The following is a 19,422-nucleotide window of genomic DNA, read 5'->3' on the forward strand; positions in this document are numbered from 1 at the left end:
CAAACACGATCACTGTTTAGCCACTGTTTGAGAAATCCAAGTCAAATGAAAGCAGCTAAGCATACTCAACAGGAGATGGTACTTATGGTACTAAAAAAAAAAAGAAAAAGAAAAGAAAAGGAAAGAAAGAAGAAGAAGAAGAGAGAAAGGAAACAGAAATCAGAATTCAAACTTCAAAACGAGTGAGGAAGATCTAGAAAAAAAAATATATTGTATACTCCTGAGCAAAAGCACTAAACTTTCAGTACTAGAGGTCACAAGCCATCTCAACAGCTTTGACGTCTAAGATGATGTGGGTTTCTCTCTCTCTGGCTCACTCCCTCTCAAGCCATCATTTATTGTGTTTTGACAGGTGGTCTTCTAACCTCTATGTTCTCAGCTCACTATCAACGCTCCTATTACCTATCTCCCATCTTTTCCTTTACTTCTCCAAAGTTTTCAATGTTTTCCTTTCGGATTCCATAGGAATGGCAACTGCTTAAAGTTTTTCTCACCTCTTGGGAAAATTTCTTTCAGAGGAATCAACTCAGGGTGCCACTAATTGGCTTTGCATAACAGTAGGTAAATTTGGTCTTAAAGCAACTGTGACACTGTTTGCCAACCACCTCCAATACAGATTACCAAAATCAGATTCCCCGGGGAATTCTATTACCAGTTCTAAAAACTATGTGGTTATTCATTTAAGTATCCTTGATGCTTTTCCAAGTAAACTCATGATTCTTTTCATGTAGTTATTCACTTCAATTTCTTGCAAATCCCAAGCTAGTGTTCCTAAGTGCTTCAATGAAGAAGTTCAAAAATATTCATCAAACACTGATTGGACCGATAAATCTAAGTTCTAAACTTTGCCAGGGAAAAGGAAAAAAAAAAAAAAAGACTCTGGTATGTCTTCCAAATCAGTTGCCTCTAGGAATTTCCTGTACCATGCTCAAATTATTTTTAATCCAACAGTATATTATTTTGACTGACCTTGTGCATATTTCTTAAAAGAATAGTTAAGAGATGTTTTGCTAAGTAGATCATGTCGTGATAAAAATATTTAAAAAGAAGAAAATACTGATTTGGGGTACAACACTCAGATAACTTGATTTCTTAAATATCAAGAGTTTTGGTACCCATCTATGGGTCTATACCAAGATGCAGAGCCAACAGATCCTGCCGATTTTACAATTCCTTTGGGTTATGTACTACATATTATTTTGCTGATAATAAGCCATAAGAAGCAGTATTTTGCTATATTGACATGGCCTGGCCAAGAACAACAAGGAAAAGAAATAGCATTCAAAAAAAACTGGCAAAATGTTTATGAATTCTAATCCTCTGCACATGAATAAATACATCTGACAAAGTGCAGAGTCCCTCAAAAAGGCCCTTCTTGACCTTTCTAATTTGAGTTCAATTGCATGTTCAGTGTTGAGAGCCAGAGTGGGTTCTGCCAGTATTTTAAGCTCAAGGTTTAGTACATTTTTTGTTATTTGTAAAAGCGAAATCTCAGATAATAAGTTATAATTGCTCTATTAATCACTTGAAAAGGAGGTTTGGAGGGAAATTGGGATTTGAAATTGCAATAATTGGTATCTGAAAGACGTCTCTTTTATTTTCTTACCTAAAGCTCACCACATAAAATTGCTGTAAAAACTGCATGTATGCTCCTTTTAAATGGTGAGGTACATGCAATCTGCCTTTTATATTATTTTTTCTAAAGGAATGAAATTTAAAACTTCAATGCAGTCATGATGATCTTTGACCTGGAAAAAATACCAAAAACCAGGCCTTGGATTATAAATTATATTGTCAATGAAAGTGAGAAGAACTCTTTGTTTCTTGAGTTGTTTCAAGTATTACATTTTCATTTCCTTTTTCCAAATGAATTATAACGTACAACACACTTGTATTTTTCTTCCATTTTTCATTTTTTAAAAAAATCCTCTTTCTCTTAGCTTTGTTCCTCTGTGCACTGATAGACCTGTTATAAAAAAAATTTCCCTTTCAATATTCAATGTAACAACTCCATCTGTCGTCCTCACAGTATCTGGTGAGAAATCTATATTCTTGTGTATGTCTCTAAGAAACTTTAATGGAAAAAAATACAGAAAGATTAGATTATTCAAACTTCCTTTATTTCACAATGAACAAATTTTTGGTTGTGCTCACTCAATTGAAGATGGCCAATCAAGAGACAGGATCATATTTAGGGTATTATAATAACACCATTAAATGTAATGTCAGACATCCAGAAAATTAAAGTCAATTTAATAGTCAATAGAGCCAAAAATAATCATTTCGGTTTTCATTTCCTGGAACTTTTTTGAGCAATCTCTACACCCCTGTGGGCAGAATTAAGAATGACCATTGATATTTTTGTACCTGCCTGGTCTTTCTAAAACTGTAGAGAAAAGGCACAGATCTCAAACTTTAGCCCAATACATTTTAAAAACCATGTAACTGCACTCAGCTGAATCTGTTTTGAAACCTAATCATTTCTTAAAGAGAGGGATCATAAAAGAGATTATTCCATCCTCACTGGAAATACTCTCTTGAAAGAACAGAGTTGGACCAAGTGCAGAGATTACAATAGCAAAAGGAGAATTTCATTTGAATGGGGTGTTCAAAGAGAGCCACTGAAATCCGTAATTTCCTTCCACTTAGTCAGAAAAGTAGTTTGCTCTTGGAGCCAGGTAACATTTCTTTCTGAGCAGGTCAATCATCAGTAGCCATAATCCACAACCTATTCTGATTTTCTGCACATCTGGTGTAAGCCTTTATAATGCAAATATTAAAACCAGTCTGCTTCTCTAAAATATTTCTATAGTATTTAAAATCAAATAGGGGATTTGAATATACACAGGACGTGCAAAAGATGTTATCAGGTGTTCAGGGAGAGTAGAACATATTAGCTGATAAAATAGGTAATCATTTATTTTTTGCATCTTTATTGCCACACCAAAAAAATCCAACATTCTTTTTGATGTTGATGGATCACAAGAAAATGAAAAAGATTCTAACTTTTAAGGGAATCCTAGAAACCTTGACTTGTATGTGATCTGAAACAGCAGAAGTCCATTGTTGACACTAATCATTATGTAATTACATCCTGTGGGTTACTTTGCTGTCTAAAATTATGCAGGCCAATATGTAAAGCACTTGAGAAGTTATCAGATTTTCTCTCTAATGTTTTTATTTTGAATTTAAAATATATATACTTAATTCAATAAATATGTCAAAATAATAATGTCAAAAGAGTATAGGTTTATAAGATAATGTGACAATAAAAGATAAATGTTCAATGCAAGGAAAAAGGTACCTTTTTTCCATAAATACTATAGGCAAACCCATGTGATACTGTTAAAACAATATGAATGATAATTTTAAAATATATTTATTTATTTCATTAGTAAAATTATATTTCAAGTTCACAAAAGAAAGGCAAAATATATACAATTTCATACACTATCAAAAGATGATTCACTATAACGAATATGTCAATTATAATATTAATGCATACAGAATTGGACTTTTGCGGGGTACTGGAGATTTAACGCAGGGGTGCTTAACCATACTTGAGCTATATCCCCATACTTTTTTTCAAATGTTTTTATTTTGAAACAAGTTCTCACTAATTTGCTTAGGCCTTGCTAAATTGCTGAGACTGGTTTGGAACTTGCAGTCCTCCTGCCTCAGCCTCCCAAGTCGCTGGGATTACAGGCATGTGCCACTGCATCCATCTCTGAAATACTTTTTTGAGTTGCAATTAATTGGTCCAAAAGTTTGTCAGGATTTGGACATAAAACTCACAGAAATTCAGTCCTAATTCTGCAGAGTGGTCAGTAAAATGTACTTCAATTTAATTATGTAGTATTAAATAAAAAAGAAAGACCTATAGCTATTTACATTCAAGCTCAAATCTTGGATCTAATGCATTCTGGCTGCATGCATTAGATCAATGGATTTCTCAACATTTTTTAGAAATAATATTTCCTTTTTATTATGGAGAATTCTTAAATGATGATAAAAGTAGATTATCAATATTTTTAAAAGTTTTATTTTTCTGAACTGACAATCCTACAAGAAATCTTGAAAAAGAAACAATGTTAAAATTTCATTTCTTATTGAATGTTTTAATGTTCATTTGATTGGGTCTTATTCCCAGAGTTTATCTTTACTCATTTTTGAGTTGTGTGAAGGGAGTACTATGTGGATTTTGTGGCTGGAAAAAAAAGTTGTAGCATATATAACATGAGAGCTGTTAAATTGCACTTATTCATAGCTTGCTTACTTCCTTAAAGACAAGAACAAAATTGAGTTTTATAAGTAGGTGGAATTTTAAAAAGACATTAAATATGCATTCATACATGTCTAAGCCTTTTATTCGACTCTTTTGCACTTGTAAATTTTACCTCATTTCCTAGAAGGGCATTTACACAGGCTTCCGACGCATCACAGATGGCCGTGAGATCGTGTCCTCCTTCCAGAGCCAACACCACACGTCCATCAGCCAATGTCATCAGTTGCTCCGTCAAATGACCAAAGCCTACCGTGACACAAACAGAACATTTCAAAAGCATTAAATCAAAGAAAGTGACCACTAGAATCTAACAGTGAGCATTTATTCTGTGTAAGTTCTTTCTCAGCCTTTTCAGTGAGAACACATGTAGTGCTCATAAAAACTTTTTGGTTTGGTCCTGTTATTATCTCCTTTACAGAGGAGGGAATCAAAGCCCAAGATTCCACAGATAAAAAGTACCACAATCAAGACTTGCACCCATCTGGCTCTTTACCAGTGCCCAGTACGGTCTCTCATGACACATGCTACATGTATCTGGATGAAAAACTTGAATATTACTCAGCTGATGTTAACAAGGCAAACTTCCTATTTGCTTCCCATGTGCCTCCCACCTCCATCATGTGCCTTTACTTTATTATAAAAGGAAGTGTTTTATACCTCACCTCACATTACTTGGCTATCACATTAGGTCTTTATAGATATTATTTTATTATGAAATATTTGATAAGTAAAACATAAATTATATCTATAAATGTTATAAAGTATAATATGATGAACATCTGTTTATTCATCTTCTACTTTAGGGCAAATAACATTAGCAATGCCTTTGAAGCCCCCCATATCCCCCTTTCAGATATAATCAGCCTTCCCTGTATGAAATCAGGATCCTTTGCTGCTGTCAGTAGGTCAATTTATGTCTATAGAATTTATTTACCCATTCTACTATTAACAGATTTTGTTTTTGTTGTTTCAAAAACAATTCTCCTTTTTTGTTATTACAAACAATGTTGCTATGAATATTCTTATGCAAGTCTTCTGGTGCACATATGTAAGAATGGAATGAAACTGTTGAGTGAAAATCTGCTAAACAATGCCAGATTATTTCCAAAGGGCTATTACCAACCCCCAGTCTTAGAAGCTGTGTGTATAAGAATTCCAGTCCAGTCACATCCTTGCCAACATTTGGTATGATTTGCAAAGTGGATGAATAAATAATGTCAGCTTATTGTGGTTTCATTCAGTAGAAGGAGGTAACTTTCTATTTCTAGCTTGAATTAGAGTTTTTATTCAAATGGTTATAGAATTTAATTCTTTCTCTACATGGATGGTATTTTTTCCTACAATTTGTAGTGTTGTGAGTTACATCTATTAATATTTCTAATATTACATTTATGGAATAAAATAAACTTGTTCATGATTAATATCTTTTTAATATACATCTGGGTTTGTTTTACTAATGCTGTTTAGAATTTTTCACCTATATTAATGAATGGCATTAATATATAATTTTCCATTCTTGGATTGATCATGTAAAATTTGATGTAGTTCTTCACTTGCTATATCTCTTTCATTATCTGAAAAGAAGATTAGGTAGACAGCTCTGGCAGAACCATATGTGTCCTGAATTCTTTGAGAAAATTTTTAAATATTGATTGAATTGTAAGAGATTATAGGACAATTCATGCATTCTATATTTTCCTGGATTATATTTTCTAGAAATTTGTTTCCTTTAGGAGTTTAAATTTACTGAAATAAAATTATTTTCTTTTTGTTTATTTTGGAATTCAATTATATGTATGAGGACATAATTATCCAATGTATCCTCGGTGTCTCTTGAGTTTTCTTTCATATTTCCATCTCTTTCTGTCCTGCAATGTGTATGTTTTTTATTTAAATCTATCTTCCAGACTTTTTCTCTTCAGATGGCTCCACTCTCCTGTTTAATTCCTCTATGCATACCTTCACTTCAGTGAATGTATTATTTAATTCCACAGTTTCTATTTATTGTAGCGCACAACTTCCTAATCATTTTTTAAAAAATGATTCTTCTTCCTTGTTCTTGCTTTTATTTTTTTTTTCAGCGTAATTGTTTTGTGTTCTGTATCCAAATTCTGAATTCTTCCAGTTTAGTTTGCTAATTGTTGTGTCTTCTGATTCATCTTCATGGTTCCCTTAATTCTCCTCTGTTTATCTGGTTATAGTTTGGGGGTTTTTTTGTTTGTTTGTTTGTTTTAGAGGGTTCATTTGTTGCCTTTTTGTTGTTTATATTTTTGGTTTATCTTTTCTGCAACTTTATATCTAAAAGAATCTTGGAATTCCAGTATAATGGACAGAATGTGTGTGCCATCCCAACCCCTACTCCCACTTCAAATTCATGTATTAAAATAGTGACTCCCATAGTGATGGTATCAGGAAGTGGACTTTTAGGCCATTAGGTAAATGAGATGAATGCCTTTGAAAAAGGCCTTCTCTGGCCTCTTTCTTCCATATGAAAATATAGGGAGAAGCCAGAAGTCTACAATCCAGAAGGCCCTCAACAGAAACTGACCACATGGGCACACTGATCTTGGGATAATACCCTTCAGAACTGTGGAAACACACTTCTGCTGTCTGTGAACCATCATTCTATAACACTTTGTTATAGCAGCCTTCACTAAGGCACTGGTGGGAGTGAGTGTGATATCTATCTTTGAAGCCTGGGAAAGTGTGATTTTGTTTGCTTCTGCTGGGATATTTGGGATACTACCATCTCAAATCAATTTTAAATTATCAGAACTTGTGGAGTAGTTTTGTTTGTTTTGGCACATATGTTCTAACTCCAAAACTTGATTATAATTTCTTAAGAAGGAGGAATTCATCTTTGTTCCTATTTTTCCCTTCCCCTTCTCTTCCTCTTTTTTTCTTCCTTAATTTTCCCTTCTTTCAAGATCCCTTCTATTGATAGTGACAGCTGAGATTTGTAATTGCACACATCAGTATATTCTCCTACTCTCCCCTTTCTTTTGAGATCACCTTTTGCCATTCTTTATTTAGACCTTCAAATTTCCTTCCCATTTTAGGTTCAAGGTATTGAATTTCTTTTCCAAAACTATGCAGTAGACTAAAACTGTTCAAGTTCTAACCAGAAAGAGATTATTGTTACATATGCCCCCAGGATGGCCAACAACTTAATATGCGCTCACCTTGCCTCATCTTTTGAAAGTCATCCATACATTAAAATGGCTGGTTTTCAGGTTTAACTTAGTATTTTGAGATATGTTAATGTAGGGATATTTCATGGGAGAGTATCTCATCTTGCCAAAGTTGGACATTTCTTATCCAATCTTTTAAAAAATTTAGCATTGCATCTAAACTATTCAATTCCAAGGATTATTGATTATTACAAATAGGATAAACAAAAAAATAAACAAAAGCATGTTTTAGTATGACATTTTGCTTTTGTATGCTTTGTGAACTTATAGGAAAAAAACATTTATTTTTTAAATCAAATGCATTTTTATAATCAATAGAATAATTTTTTTAGAGCAGATTGAAGTTTACAGAAAAATTGAGAAGAAAATGCAAAGAGCTCTTCTATTCATTCCCTTATTTTCTTGCTATTAACATCTTTCATTAGCATGGTGCATGTGTTATAATTTAAACACCAATATTTATATATAATTGTTAACCAAAGTCTATAGTTGGTGATTATACCTTGTGTTACACAGTTATACAGATTTTGAAAAAGGCATAATATGTATCCTCCATTACAGTGTCACACAGAAGAATTTCCCTGCTCTAAAATATCCTGTAAGATGCATTAATTCATCACTTCTCTCTGCTCCTCAACTACTTGCAATCAATGATCTTTTTTGTCTCTATAGCTTTGTCACTTATTTTTTTTAATGCTTACAACAATTCAGAATTTTAGCTTCTTGTATTATCCTTTCTAAATTAGAAGAGCCATGATTTCATTGTCCCTTATTTATAACACTTATATCATTTAAAACATATATATATATCACAACCTTGGTAGACTAAGAGAATAAACTTGAATATGCAAGTTTATACTCTTCAAATATAACTGGGTTACTCTCAAAGCCAACCTTAGTTTTTCTCTTAAGTAGTGTTTGTCTTATGTTTGAAAATACTCCTCAGAATATAGTTGCTAGAACTAAATGAAAACATATAAAATTGTCAGTCAGTAAGATCCCAAACCTAAACCACGTTCCTTTTATTTTGGAACAATAAAATACTATCATCTTAATTTGGGGGAAAGAATTAAGATTTCTACCAAATAAACAACTGCCCAGATTTTCAGTTCTGGTCTAATACTTGAGGTTAGCTACGAATGGGATAAAGCAATTTCCCTCTACTTTCCTAAAGCACTCTTAATAGTTTAAATCTGGAAGGTCCCCCAAGGGCTCCTGTGTTGAAGGTTTGATCCCCAGCTGGTGGCGCTATTGAGAGGTGGTGGAAACAGGGAGGTGGGGCCTTGCTGTAGGATATTGGTATGGAGGACATGGCCTTGAAGGGTATATCATGTCCTTTGACCCTGCTTCTCTCTCTCTGAGCTTCCTGATCACCATGAGATGAGCATCTCTATTCTGTCATATGCTCCCCACCATGATATTCTGCTTTACCAAAGGACAGAGGTTTTGGATCATGGACTAACACCTCTGAAGCCATGAGCCAAAATAAACCTTTCCTTTTTAAAGTTGATTTCCTCAGGTATTTCATCACTGCAACGGAGAGCTGACTAATGCAAGCACTTTGGTGTTGATTTTAACCACTTAGCTACTATTTGGATGAAAATCAAGAGCCATTTATAATTATCCCATATTTTTATACACTTGGAAAAGTATTCTAAAAAGCATTTTAAAATCAGAGAAAAACTGTTTTATAGCATTTCAGTATTTCTCACTTCCTGTGGACCTCAGGACGATGCCAATAAGAATCTTTTTCATAGACCACTGAGGAACAAGGCTGAGCACAGTAAACTCCACCCCTCTGCTAATCATGTGGTTAAATATTCCAGACAGTTTTTCCAAAATTTAACCAGGGCCACGGTAAAGATTGAAAAATACATAACAATAATAATAATAGCAATAACAAATCAGGCCAGTCCACTCTATCTTTCATATTAAAGATTCCTAGAAATTGACAGTTCAACCATCTAAACTCACTACTGAACAAATTAAATTATATGTGTTTCCAAAAGAGACAGAGAAAGCCCCAAATCTGATTTAAGTTCACTCTTTCCCCTGGGAATAAAAAAAAAAGTACCATAAAATACCAAATTTAGATGGGATAGTAAAAAGTGGAAGGAAAGAGTGGAATGAAGCTAATCTTTGATCTCTATCCAAATTCCTCTTTCTTTTACCTACAGGGTTTATTTCCATTCACATGTTGCCCATGTGATCTCTGGAGTTAGAGATGAAGGCAGCTGCACTCTGAGGTATGCATGCACCAAACATTCAGGTGAAGCAAAGAGATGAAATAAGCAATTTAAGAATAATCCTTAGGTTTTATTATCCTGAGTTCTACATTGTCCATTGCTGTTGTATATATTAGAAACTTCAAAAATGCCAGCTGGTTGTGATGACCAATATCAAAGTATTCATATTTTTAAAGATATGGGAGAAAAATGCTTCAGTGAAATGTGTGTGTGTGTGTGTGTGTGTGTGTGCACGCGCTTGAGTTTGTGTAATATGGTTTATAAGCACAGTCACATTTTTTATAATCACATTTACTTTCATCATCACAAAACCCCCAAAGGTCTTCCTATACTTGTCACAATAAATGTTTGCATAACACTCAGAGTAGAAAACATCACAGAGATCTTCTTCAGGGGAGCTAGAGTGTTCTGAGTGTGAAGACTGGTGGACCAAATAATCAAGGGAGAAAAATATTTCCATATTTCATGGAACATGAAAGGCTCAAGCAATCACTGGATGTGGAGATGGAAATCAGTTTGCAGAAACCAGGCATAGCTTTAGTTTTGAAATTTTGGAGTCAGGAGTGCACAACTGCAGGAGAAACCTGGACACCTATGCACCTATGTGGCCAGGCTTAGGTTAGTGACTGGTATTGGCACACAATGACTGATTAGCCTCGGTAATATTCCTACCACTTGCATTTGATTGCAACTGAATTTTGCAAGAAATGTGTTTTTTTCCAAAGATAAATTTGCCACCTAAAGCCCTTGAGATAATCTTGCAGATTAATAAATTAATTAATAAATTACTACCATTACCTACACCATTACCAAAGAATACTACACGTAATCTACTTGTTTTAAAAATAGTCTCATCAGCGCGAACATTTAAGCACAAGAAGGAAGCTCTGTGTATCAAATATTTACCTTCATAAGTAAATACAACACAATTGAGACACCATAATGGGACACCATTTCAGAAACATGTTGGAAGGTCATTTTCAATTGGAAATGCTGTTTCTGTTTATTTAATAGAAACAAATTTAATAGTGCAAAAAAATAGTCCCATTTATGATAAAAATCAACACTATATACTAGAATTTGATTACAGTGTTATTATGTATTATTCAAGGAAAGTATTGAAAGAGACTTGCTCTTTTTATTGCTAACTTCTTTTTAACCAGAGTATTGGATAGAACATCAATGGTAAGGCATGTGAAGGCAAAATGGAAACTAAGTGAAGTCAAACACTTTATAAACGTCATTATTTTATATCCTACGTGCTTGGCAGTGCCTGTTGTAGATGACTCTAACATTCTTCTAGAAGCTCAGAAAATAAACAGTACTCCCAGAAAGACTGTTTTTAATACGAAATTGCAAATAGAACTAGAAATCTCTGTGGAGGCTGAAACGGAGGGAATTCTGCCACAAGTTCAAGAGGGAATTCTCTACAAATTAATATTTAGCTACTGTTGTGATCCTGCCATCCTATAATAAAACACACTGGAGTCTACAATCAGCCACCAACTCCCCATGAAAGGTACCTGGGTTATGCTTCTCTTGATTATAAAAAGTCATGACAGAGTGATTGCTTAGGCAAGTCACTTTACTTCCATTAATGAACGTCCTAACTTGCTGATGTCAGTCTCCTGTTTTCCTACAAGGCATCCTCCACTATTATTTTCTGCTTAAGAAAATCTTCTAGGGAAAACCCAAAAGTGATATTGGCAACCTCCTTCCCCACGCTGCCATTCAGCAGAGGTAGGGAGGTCAGCAGTGTGAAGGTCTCTTTGGAAGAGATGATTAGATCATTTTTGTAACTGCTATGGCTAAAAAAAGCCTCAATACCAATATGTTCATTTATGAACACATTAGTTTCATTTGGGCCTGAAATGTTCGTGAAGATTTCCTTGCAGAGCCAATGCAGTAGGAGTCACACACATTTTTGCCCCCATTTTAACTTGAAATTTAATTTTGCACATGCACTTGCATACTTTTATAGCAATATGCAGAAAGGATTACTGAAGAATGCATGTACAGAGAAGTCCAATTACGAAAACTATAACCATTTCCCTCTCTAAACCCCTTGGTCATTAAGTGACTGTGGTGTTCTTTAGGAAAACATAGTCAAACTCAAGTTGAGAGAGAAGTTTGGGTAGCATGTGGCAGTCTCATGTATTGTGAAGCTCTCCAGCAGCACTTCAAAGCAGGATCTGATTGTTGCAGATGGGAAGAATGCTTTCCACAAAAATACCTTTTTAAGACTCATGGTGCTGTAATTCATATGGTAGGCACTTGTGATTCGTTCCTGATGATGTTGGGATCATTTAACTCACAAAACCATTGTCGCTACCATAAAATCCTTTCATCTGTAGCCAAAAAAGGTTTATTTCATGCAAATGAAAATTTTTCATTAAAGTATCACCTTAATAATGGGCAAAGATATATATATTTCTGGTCAGGTTTAAATGTAAATTTATGAACATAGTCTAAAGATTCATTTCATGTTAAGATCTCTACTTATTTGATGTCCCAGAACTCTTTCCAAGTTCATTGAAACCGGAAATCAATTCTAGAAGAAATATGGAGATTATTATCATTAAATCTCTCAGTTGGCTTACTCCAAGCAGCCCTATAAATACTGCATACATTTTAAAGAAGGCACTTTTAACCACAGTAAAAATCCTTTTACTTTTCTAGTCAGTGATGCTCCTTGAGGTCAGTTTATAGTCTCAGCACCTTTAAAAGCAAATAAACATTTGCTTTGTGTCCTAACTGAAGTCTAAAACAATGGAATCCTTCACTGCCACTATTTTTTAAAAATAAAACTTATCCTCAGGAATTCCCAAGAATTAAAAGGGCAAGAAAGGCTGACTGGCATTTTGGCTATATATCAGTCCATCCAACTATGGTCCAAGTACAAATCAACCATTATTTACTAAATACCTACTATGTGCCATCATTTTGTGTATAAATCTGATACTTCAAGTGGTATGTAAAAATACAAACTCTATTTGAACTTCAGCTTTCTCACCCATCAATATAACTACTATTTTTTTCTACCTTACAGATTTGAAATGAACGTCTGATCATAAAAAGCCACCTAAAATGATAAACACAGAATATGGAACAGATCTTGGTACACAGTAGGTGCTTGATATTTCTATTTTAATGAGAGATTTTAATCCTAATAATTTAGATCTAGAAATGAATTTCAAATTTATATATTCCAATTCTTTCATTTTAAGGATGAAAAAAAAAAAAAAAAAACAAAGACACAGAAAATTGAATTTTCAGGGCAATCAGTTAACAACAAAGCAGGAGTTAGAACCCCAGTCCCTCAGCCGTGCCTTTCCCACTGTTCCTTGCTGCCAATTGAACAGATATTAATACAGGCCATATTTTCAGATATTATTTTCAGTTTAAAAGGAGCTACTTTAGAAGGAGTTCCTAGACACCAAATGGTTTTTACAAATCGTTGCTTTGGTGTGTTAAGTGTAAACAAACCAGAAGCATATGAATTAAATTTCCTTTAAAATATGCAAGTATAAAACCAGTGAGGGGAAAAAATCCCTAGAAAATGCTTTTGGATATCATAGGGCTATTCCTTGCCACCCCTCAACAAAATTGATTTGTGCCAAACCCCAACTGCAGCTTGATTTGCCAATCACTAGTTTTTACTGCTGTTTTCAATAATGCATCAAACACATGGGATCCATTCTCTCATCGATGCTCATGCATAATTGGCCAAGTGGGATGGAATAAGAGCAGATCAGACTTTTGTGCTAAGCAATGATGATCCCATTATGGTAGTTTGTACAGCTCAAATCCAACCAGCATTTCCTCAGCACATCTCTAATAATAGCAAGGGAAATACAAGGACGAATAGACTATATCGTTCTGGCTTCCAAGGGACTCAAATATAAGGGACTCGTATGCAGATAAGTATCATGTAACACAGAGAAAGTTAATGGCTTTAAAATAAAGTGTCATTAAGGTTAACAGAGGGAGGATATAAGTCTGCTTAGAAGAGACTCAGAAGATAACAGAAGATATACACTTAAATATCTGTAGTGTTCTACATTTATAAAACTTGGCCTTAGCTTCCCATTGCTGACATAGGAATAGTAATTTGGATTAGTTTACCTGAAATAATATATGTAAAATGCATTCACTGGCTCATGGCACACAGGCAGGGTCAACAACTATTACTGCCTCATTTCCAGTCCATTGACCCTATTCGTGGTTTCAAAGCACAATTAGATAAATTTGTATATCTTCTACATGCTATCATCATTTTCATCTATTTACTTTTTTCTCTTGCTATAAAATCGCTCAATTTCATCAATATAGAACCAGATATACCACAGTTCCCAAAAGAGCCAACTGGAGAATGAAAAGATAAGGCTTAGTGAATAGGAGCCTATACTTTCAGACGATTCTATTGTTTTTTAAAATTTGATTTATTTTTTATAATCTTCTTATTGGTTCTTTTTAGTTATACATAACAGTAGAATCTATTTTTATATATTTATAAAAACTTGAAACATATCGTTTTCTGAGGGATATCAGGGATTGAACTCAGGTGCTCTCAGCCACTGAGCCACAACCCCAGCCCTATTTTGTATTTTATGTAGAGACAGAGTCTCACTGAGTTGCTTAGTTCCTAGCTTTTGCTGAGGCTGGCTTTGAACTCGTGATCCTCTTGCCTCAGCCTCCCAAGCCACTGGGATTACAGGCATGCACCGCCACACCTGGCATGAAATATCTTACTCTAAGTAGCATCCCACTCTTATCTATGTACATGATGGTGAGATCCACTGTGGTTTATTAATATACATGTATATATATATTGCTCCTGTGAATAGCAAAACTATCTTTTAGTTGACTGAGTAAATTGAAAGGGAGATTTGGGGCACTGGTGAAAGTGAGGGAGAAAGATAATCTAATCACATAAACCCTTTAAAAGCAGTTTGTCCTTTTGGTCACAGAAGAAGTTAGAGAAATTTGAAGCATAAGAATTACTTTACGTGTCACTGATGGTTCTAAAATTGAGAACAGCAAAGGAATGTTGGTGGCTTCAAGCCAGCAAGGACATGGGGACTTCATCTCTCGAACTGTGAGGAATTAAATTTTGTCAAATTTGGGGGGATTCATCCCCAGAACCTTCAGATTAAAGATCCAGCCTGGCCAACCATTGGACATCAGTCCTGTGAGACCAGAAGCCAAGACCCAACTGAGTCTGTGTAGACTTGTGACCTACAGAACTTCGGGACAATGAATGGGCAGTGTTAAAAAGCGCTAATTTCCCCACATCTCTGGATGTTCTAGGGGCCTAAGGAAATCAGTTTCATCATTCCAGGAGACAAATTTGAGACTATCAGGGAGGTTAGAATAACACAATGATTAGTGATTCTAAAAATGTTTATCCTCCAGCAAATACTGAGCTTTATACAGGTGTTTCTTTCATCCAATCCTCATGCTCACTCATGAGACAAAAACTACTGGATCCAACCTTCCACTGAGGAGCAGAGAGAAGGAGAATAACTTTCCCACGGGGTCCCACCACTAGAAAGTATGGAGTCAGGAGTCATTTCAGGTTTTCTGACTTTCGATTGTGAAGCACAGACCACTGAGAACACTGCCTCTTAACAATAAGTGAGAAGAGCCCAAAACATTTTTTTTTTTTTAATTCTATACACAGGCACGTGTACTTGGAACGCATTCAAGTAACCACTGCATGCTGCTACATGCCCAAAGGGTTCATCTGCTCTCATTATTCTCCACCAAATGCCAAGCACCCATATGGTAAGGTACAAGACAGGAACCTTGGCAATACATAAGTAAATTTTCTGTGGTATATGATGGAGGTGGGTTGCTAGAAGAAAAATAGAGTTGTGATGGGTTTTCAGTTATGATGAGCTATTGCAGATGAGTCTTAGTGCTTCTTACTTCTCCATGAAACTGAACAAAATCAAAATCTATGGATCATTTTGTGAAAAAAGAACCCATAAACATCACTCCTGGATGAGTCTGGGCTCACACAGACTTGGTAATATATCTCAAGCAGAGTGACTGATGGAACTGCAAACCCTTCGAAGAAATCAAGCATTTGCCATGTACCTGTTATTGGTCACAGCAGATGTGACACAACAGAGTTTTTCTGACTGGTATACTTTGCTCTCAAGGAGGTTATAGGTGACTAAGAGAATGTGCAAAGTAGGAGAAGAGCCTGACTCTGGAGATGGACAAGCACATTAGAGGAAACTTTAGGTTCTCTAGTACAGAGCTCAAGATGCCAGCCACCCAGCCACCTGTCACAGGCTTCTCACACTTTTCATGATTAAATTCAAGTCTTTCGTTGTTGTCATGGTCTCTTGCTCCCCCTTCCCATCTTGTGCCACAACCCCATACTCACTCCTCTCTCAACCTGGAAGCAACTATTGTCCAGTTTGATGAACACTGCAGTCAAATGGTGGCCCATAATTCTGAGTCTCTACTGATGGAGTACCCTATCCACCCCTAGCTAAGTCACTCATTTGTTGACCTCAGTGTGATCATGTCCTGATCCCCCACCATGGGAAATGTAGATATAGTCCTATGTGCTGCTTCAGACTCATTTTTTTCTCTATATTTGTTAATTTATTAGGCTATTCTATTAGGCCACAAACTGCTAGAGAACAGGAACCACTTCCACCTGACTTTGCACATCTAGTGTCTAGTACAGTGCTGGGCAATTACAATATATCTTTAAAAAGTTACTGGTGAATAAATAGTTGATAGAGTTGAAGCAGAACTCATGAAGCTGGTTGACTGTGATGATAAAGTTTATATGGCATTTACCCCACGCTAAGATTGATGCTAAGCACTTTAGAACTTGTAGAACTCTCCAAAAATTATACAAGAAGAATTGACATTATTCTTATATTAGAGATGATTAAACAGAGAAGTTAAGTATATTGCCCAAGGTAAAGTGGCAAAGATAGGATTTAAAGTTTCTGACTACAAGAAGAGATTTTAAGCATAAGAAACTATGGAATCCAGTTTTGTGACTATAATATACAAATTTTAATTCAGGATTTAGGGTTCATGGTTATATTAGAGTTGTTTTTTTTTTTTTTTGGAAAAAAGTAAAACAGAAAAAAAAACAAGTGAAGAAATGTGTGAAAAGTGATATGTCCTTATGATATACCTCCTACAAAAAGTTTTTATTTCAGAATATTTTAAAAATAGTGGGAACATAAGCAGAAAATCTTTTTCAAGGATTAAGGATGGGGGAGGTGAGGAAAAAGGATTGTCTAAAGAAGCTCAACCCAAAGAAATACAACATACCAAAAATAAAAACCAAATCCTCCTTGTCTCAGATTGTTTCTTACATAAGTCTCTTAAACTTAGTAGAAAAGTCATTCATTTAGCTTCACAGAGTGGAACTAAAGCACCACACCTTTGAGAGGACTGAATAAAATAGCTATGGGAGACCCATTCACAGAGGAGGTATCTGTTGGGAGCCTACTATGTGACCTAAGGACTGGGCTGGATCATGAGGACATGAGTTGAACAAAGGTGGTCCCTACCTTCTCTCCTTAGTGAGAGCTAGCAGAACCAGGCACCACACCAAGTATCTGAAATGCATTATCTCATTTAGTTATCACACAGCTGCCCAACAGGAAGATGAGTAATAAGAAAATGAACTTGCCCAAGCATCTAGATCAGTAAATGGCAAAGCGGTGCTGACAGACTGGTCACTTGACCCAGGGACCTGTCCTCCAAACTGCTGGACTGTGACTAAATCCAAATGATACCGAAGCACAAGTTTAATATGTCAGTACTATACTCATAATGCCACTCTTATCTGAATAATAAATCTCAAGCCTTAATAATTACCCCGTTCCTCTTACTCAAGCTTTAACTTATATTAATGAAAATTGATTTTCAGGGGGAAAATTCACTTTTATTCTTTGGATATGCTGCAGTTTGAAAAGAAAATATAACTTCCCTTACCCCTCGATTATCCCCACCAAACAAACTAATTCTTTTTCAAACTAACCAGTGAATCTAATGTTCATTTCCTTTCCTCAAGACAGCATCTTGCTTGGTTGCCTAGTCTGGTCCTGAACTTCTGATCCCCCTGCATCAGCCTTCCAAGGAACTGGAATTACAGATGGGGACCACCGTGCTAGCTTTAGGCTGGCATTGCAGCCTCAGCATTAATTCATGGTGGCATTCCCCAAATTCAGTTCAGACAATGATGTAATTGACTATTTTGGGCTACATTTGTAATTGAATGCTATTGTCAAAAAGCTTATCCACCAGGATTCCTTATTATCCTCCTAGCCACTTCATAATTAATTGCTCTTAAAAAAAGAAAGAAAAAAATTGATATCCTCATCCAGCACAGTATCTGACACATTCTACCAAAAGCTATCTGTTTTCCCTTTTAAAACAGATGAACAACAAAATCCCACTATTGAATCACAGTATGAACATTACTCATAAACAGGTGAAAATTCCTCTTCAAAATACTGGATAAATATCAGCTAAATTATTAATGTTCATTGAATGGTAGAAAAACAAGTGGTTCCCTTAAAGGAAAAGGGGGACAAACTTCTCATTGCCAAAACATTCCTTGGAATTGCATTTCCCAAGTGAACTAGGTTTATAATTTCAAGGCCCAAATACCTGATTTTAAAAGATAAGTATCTACCCTCTAGGCAAAACTGATGATTTCTTATTTTTCCTTCCATAAAAGGAGATTCAGGAACCCTTCAAATTAAAGGTTTCAAGCAACCATTTAATTTAGATTAAATTAGACAGCAATTGTATGTTAAATAAATATAAAATGGCTCTAGATGTATTTGTTAAAGATTAAGAATTCCATAATACAAAGGCTTCTATTACACTTTTGTTATTGCTGATTTTTAAAATAAATCACCATTTAACTGAAATACTTAAAGAACATTTGCAAAGGAAAGTATAGCACTTAGCAAACCTCACGAGAATCTAATAAGCCCAATAGGGTAGTTCTGGAAAAAAAAAAAATCAGCTTAGTTCCCAACATCATTGCAGAAAAAAATCTGCCATGTAAATGCAGCCAGAATCCTGTATGATCTTTATAAATGCTATGATCCAACCTGCCAATATCATCAAAATAAAGACTTCATTTTGAATATTATCAAAGTGGTTTTGTTCTGCTTTAGGTTATTCCCATTTGTCATTTAAGAAAAAAATCACTGGATGAAAATGTGAATTTCATCATGTATATAACAGACATTTCAATATAATTATTTGAGGAAAAATGTTAAATATTCCAGAGTACCTTGCTTCACAGCTCCTATCTTGCATTTTCTTCCTGCTTTCCCATGTTGGAGAAGCGGGGAATGAAAAAGAATCGTGCTAAAGGTCTGTAACTTAAGGCACAGTTTCTTGGTAAACGAAGCCCAATATTCAACTTATAAAATATACTTCAAAAATCTTAATAAAGAGAAACAAGCATTTTGGGAGAAATGGTGGCATTTTTGGTCAAACACTCCAAGACACTTAAGGGATCTGAAAGATGATGAGATTGTGGAATTGAATGTTGAGAGAGTGAAGTAAACAAGGTCCAGAGTCAGGATGGGCAGATCAAAGGTACAACATTTGGGACTTGCTGGGTATGTACCAAAATACATGAAGAAGTGTAATCTGCTGGCCATTCTAGAATCATTAGGACTGGGAGGTCATA

The 19,422-nt window shown here is 35.1% G+C and overlaps 1 protein-coding gene across 21 annotated transcripts in view; it reads right to left on the bottom strand.

Annotated features, from left to right (window-relative positions):
* Positions 1-19,422, bottom strand: part of Hdac9 (histone deacetylase 9) — an 860,512-nt gene that overhangs the window by 65,074 nt on the left and 776,016 nt on the right. For all 21 annotated transcript variants that reach the window (XM_078040000.1, XM_078040015.1, XM_078040005.1 and 18 more), the window contains one exon: positions 4,398-4,531. In XM_078040000.1, coding sequence (XP_077896126.1) covers positions 4,398-4,531 — 134 coding nt within the window. The remainder of the gene's footprint in view (positions 1-4,397; positions 4,532-19,422) is intronic.

This window comes from Ictidomys tridecemlineatus, chromosome 2, assembly GCF_052094955.1.
Source record: "Ictidomys tridecemlineatus isolate mIctTri1 chromosome 2, mIctTri1.hap1, whole genome shotgun sequence".
Lineage (NCBI taxonomy): Eukaryota > Metazoa > Chordata > Mammalia > Rodentia > Sciuridae > Ictidomys > Ictidomys tridecemlineatus.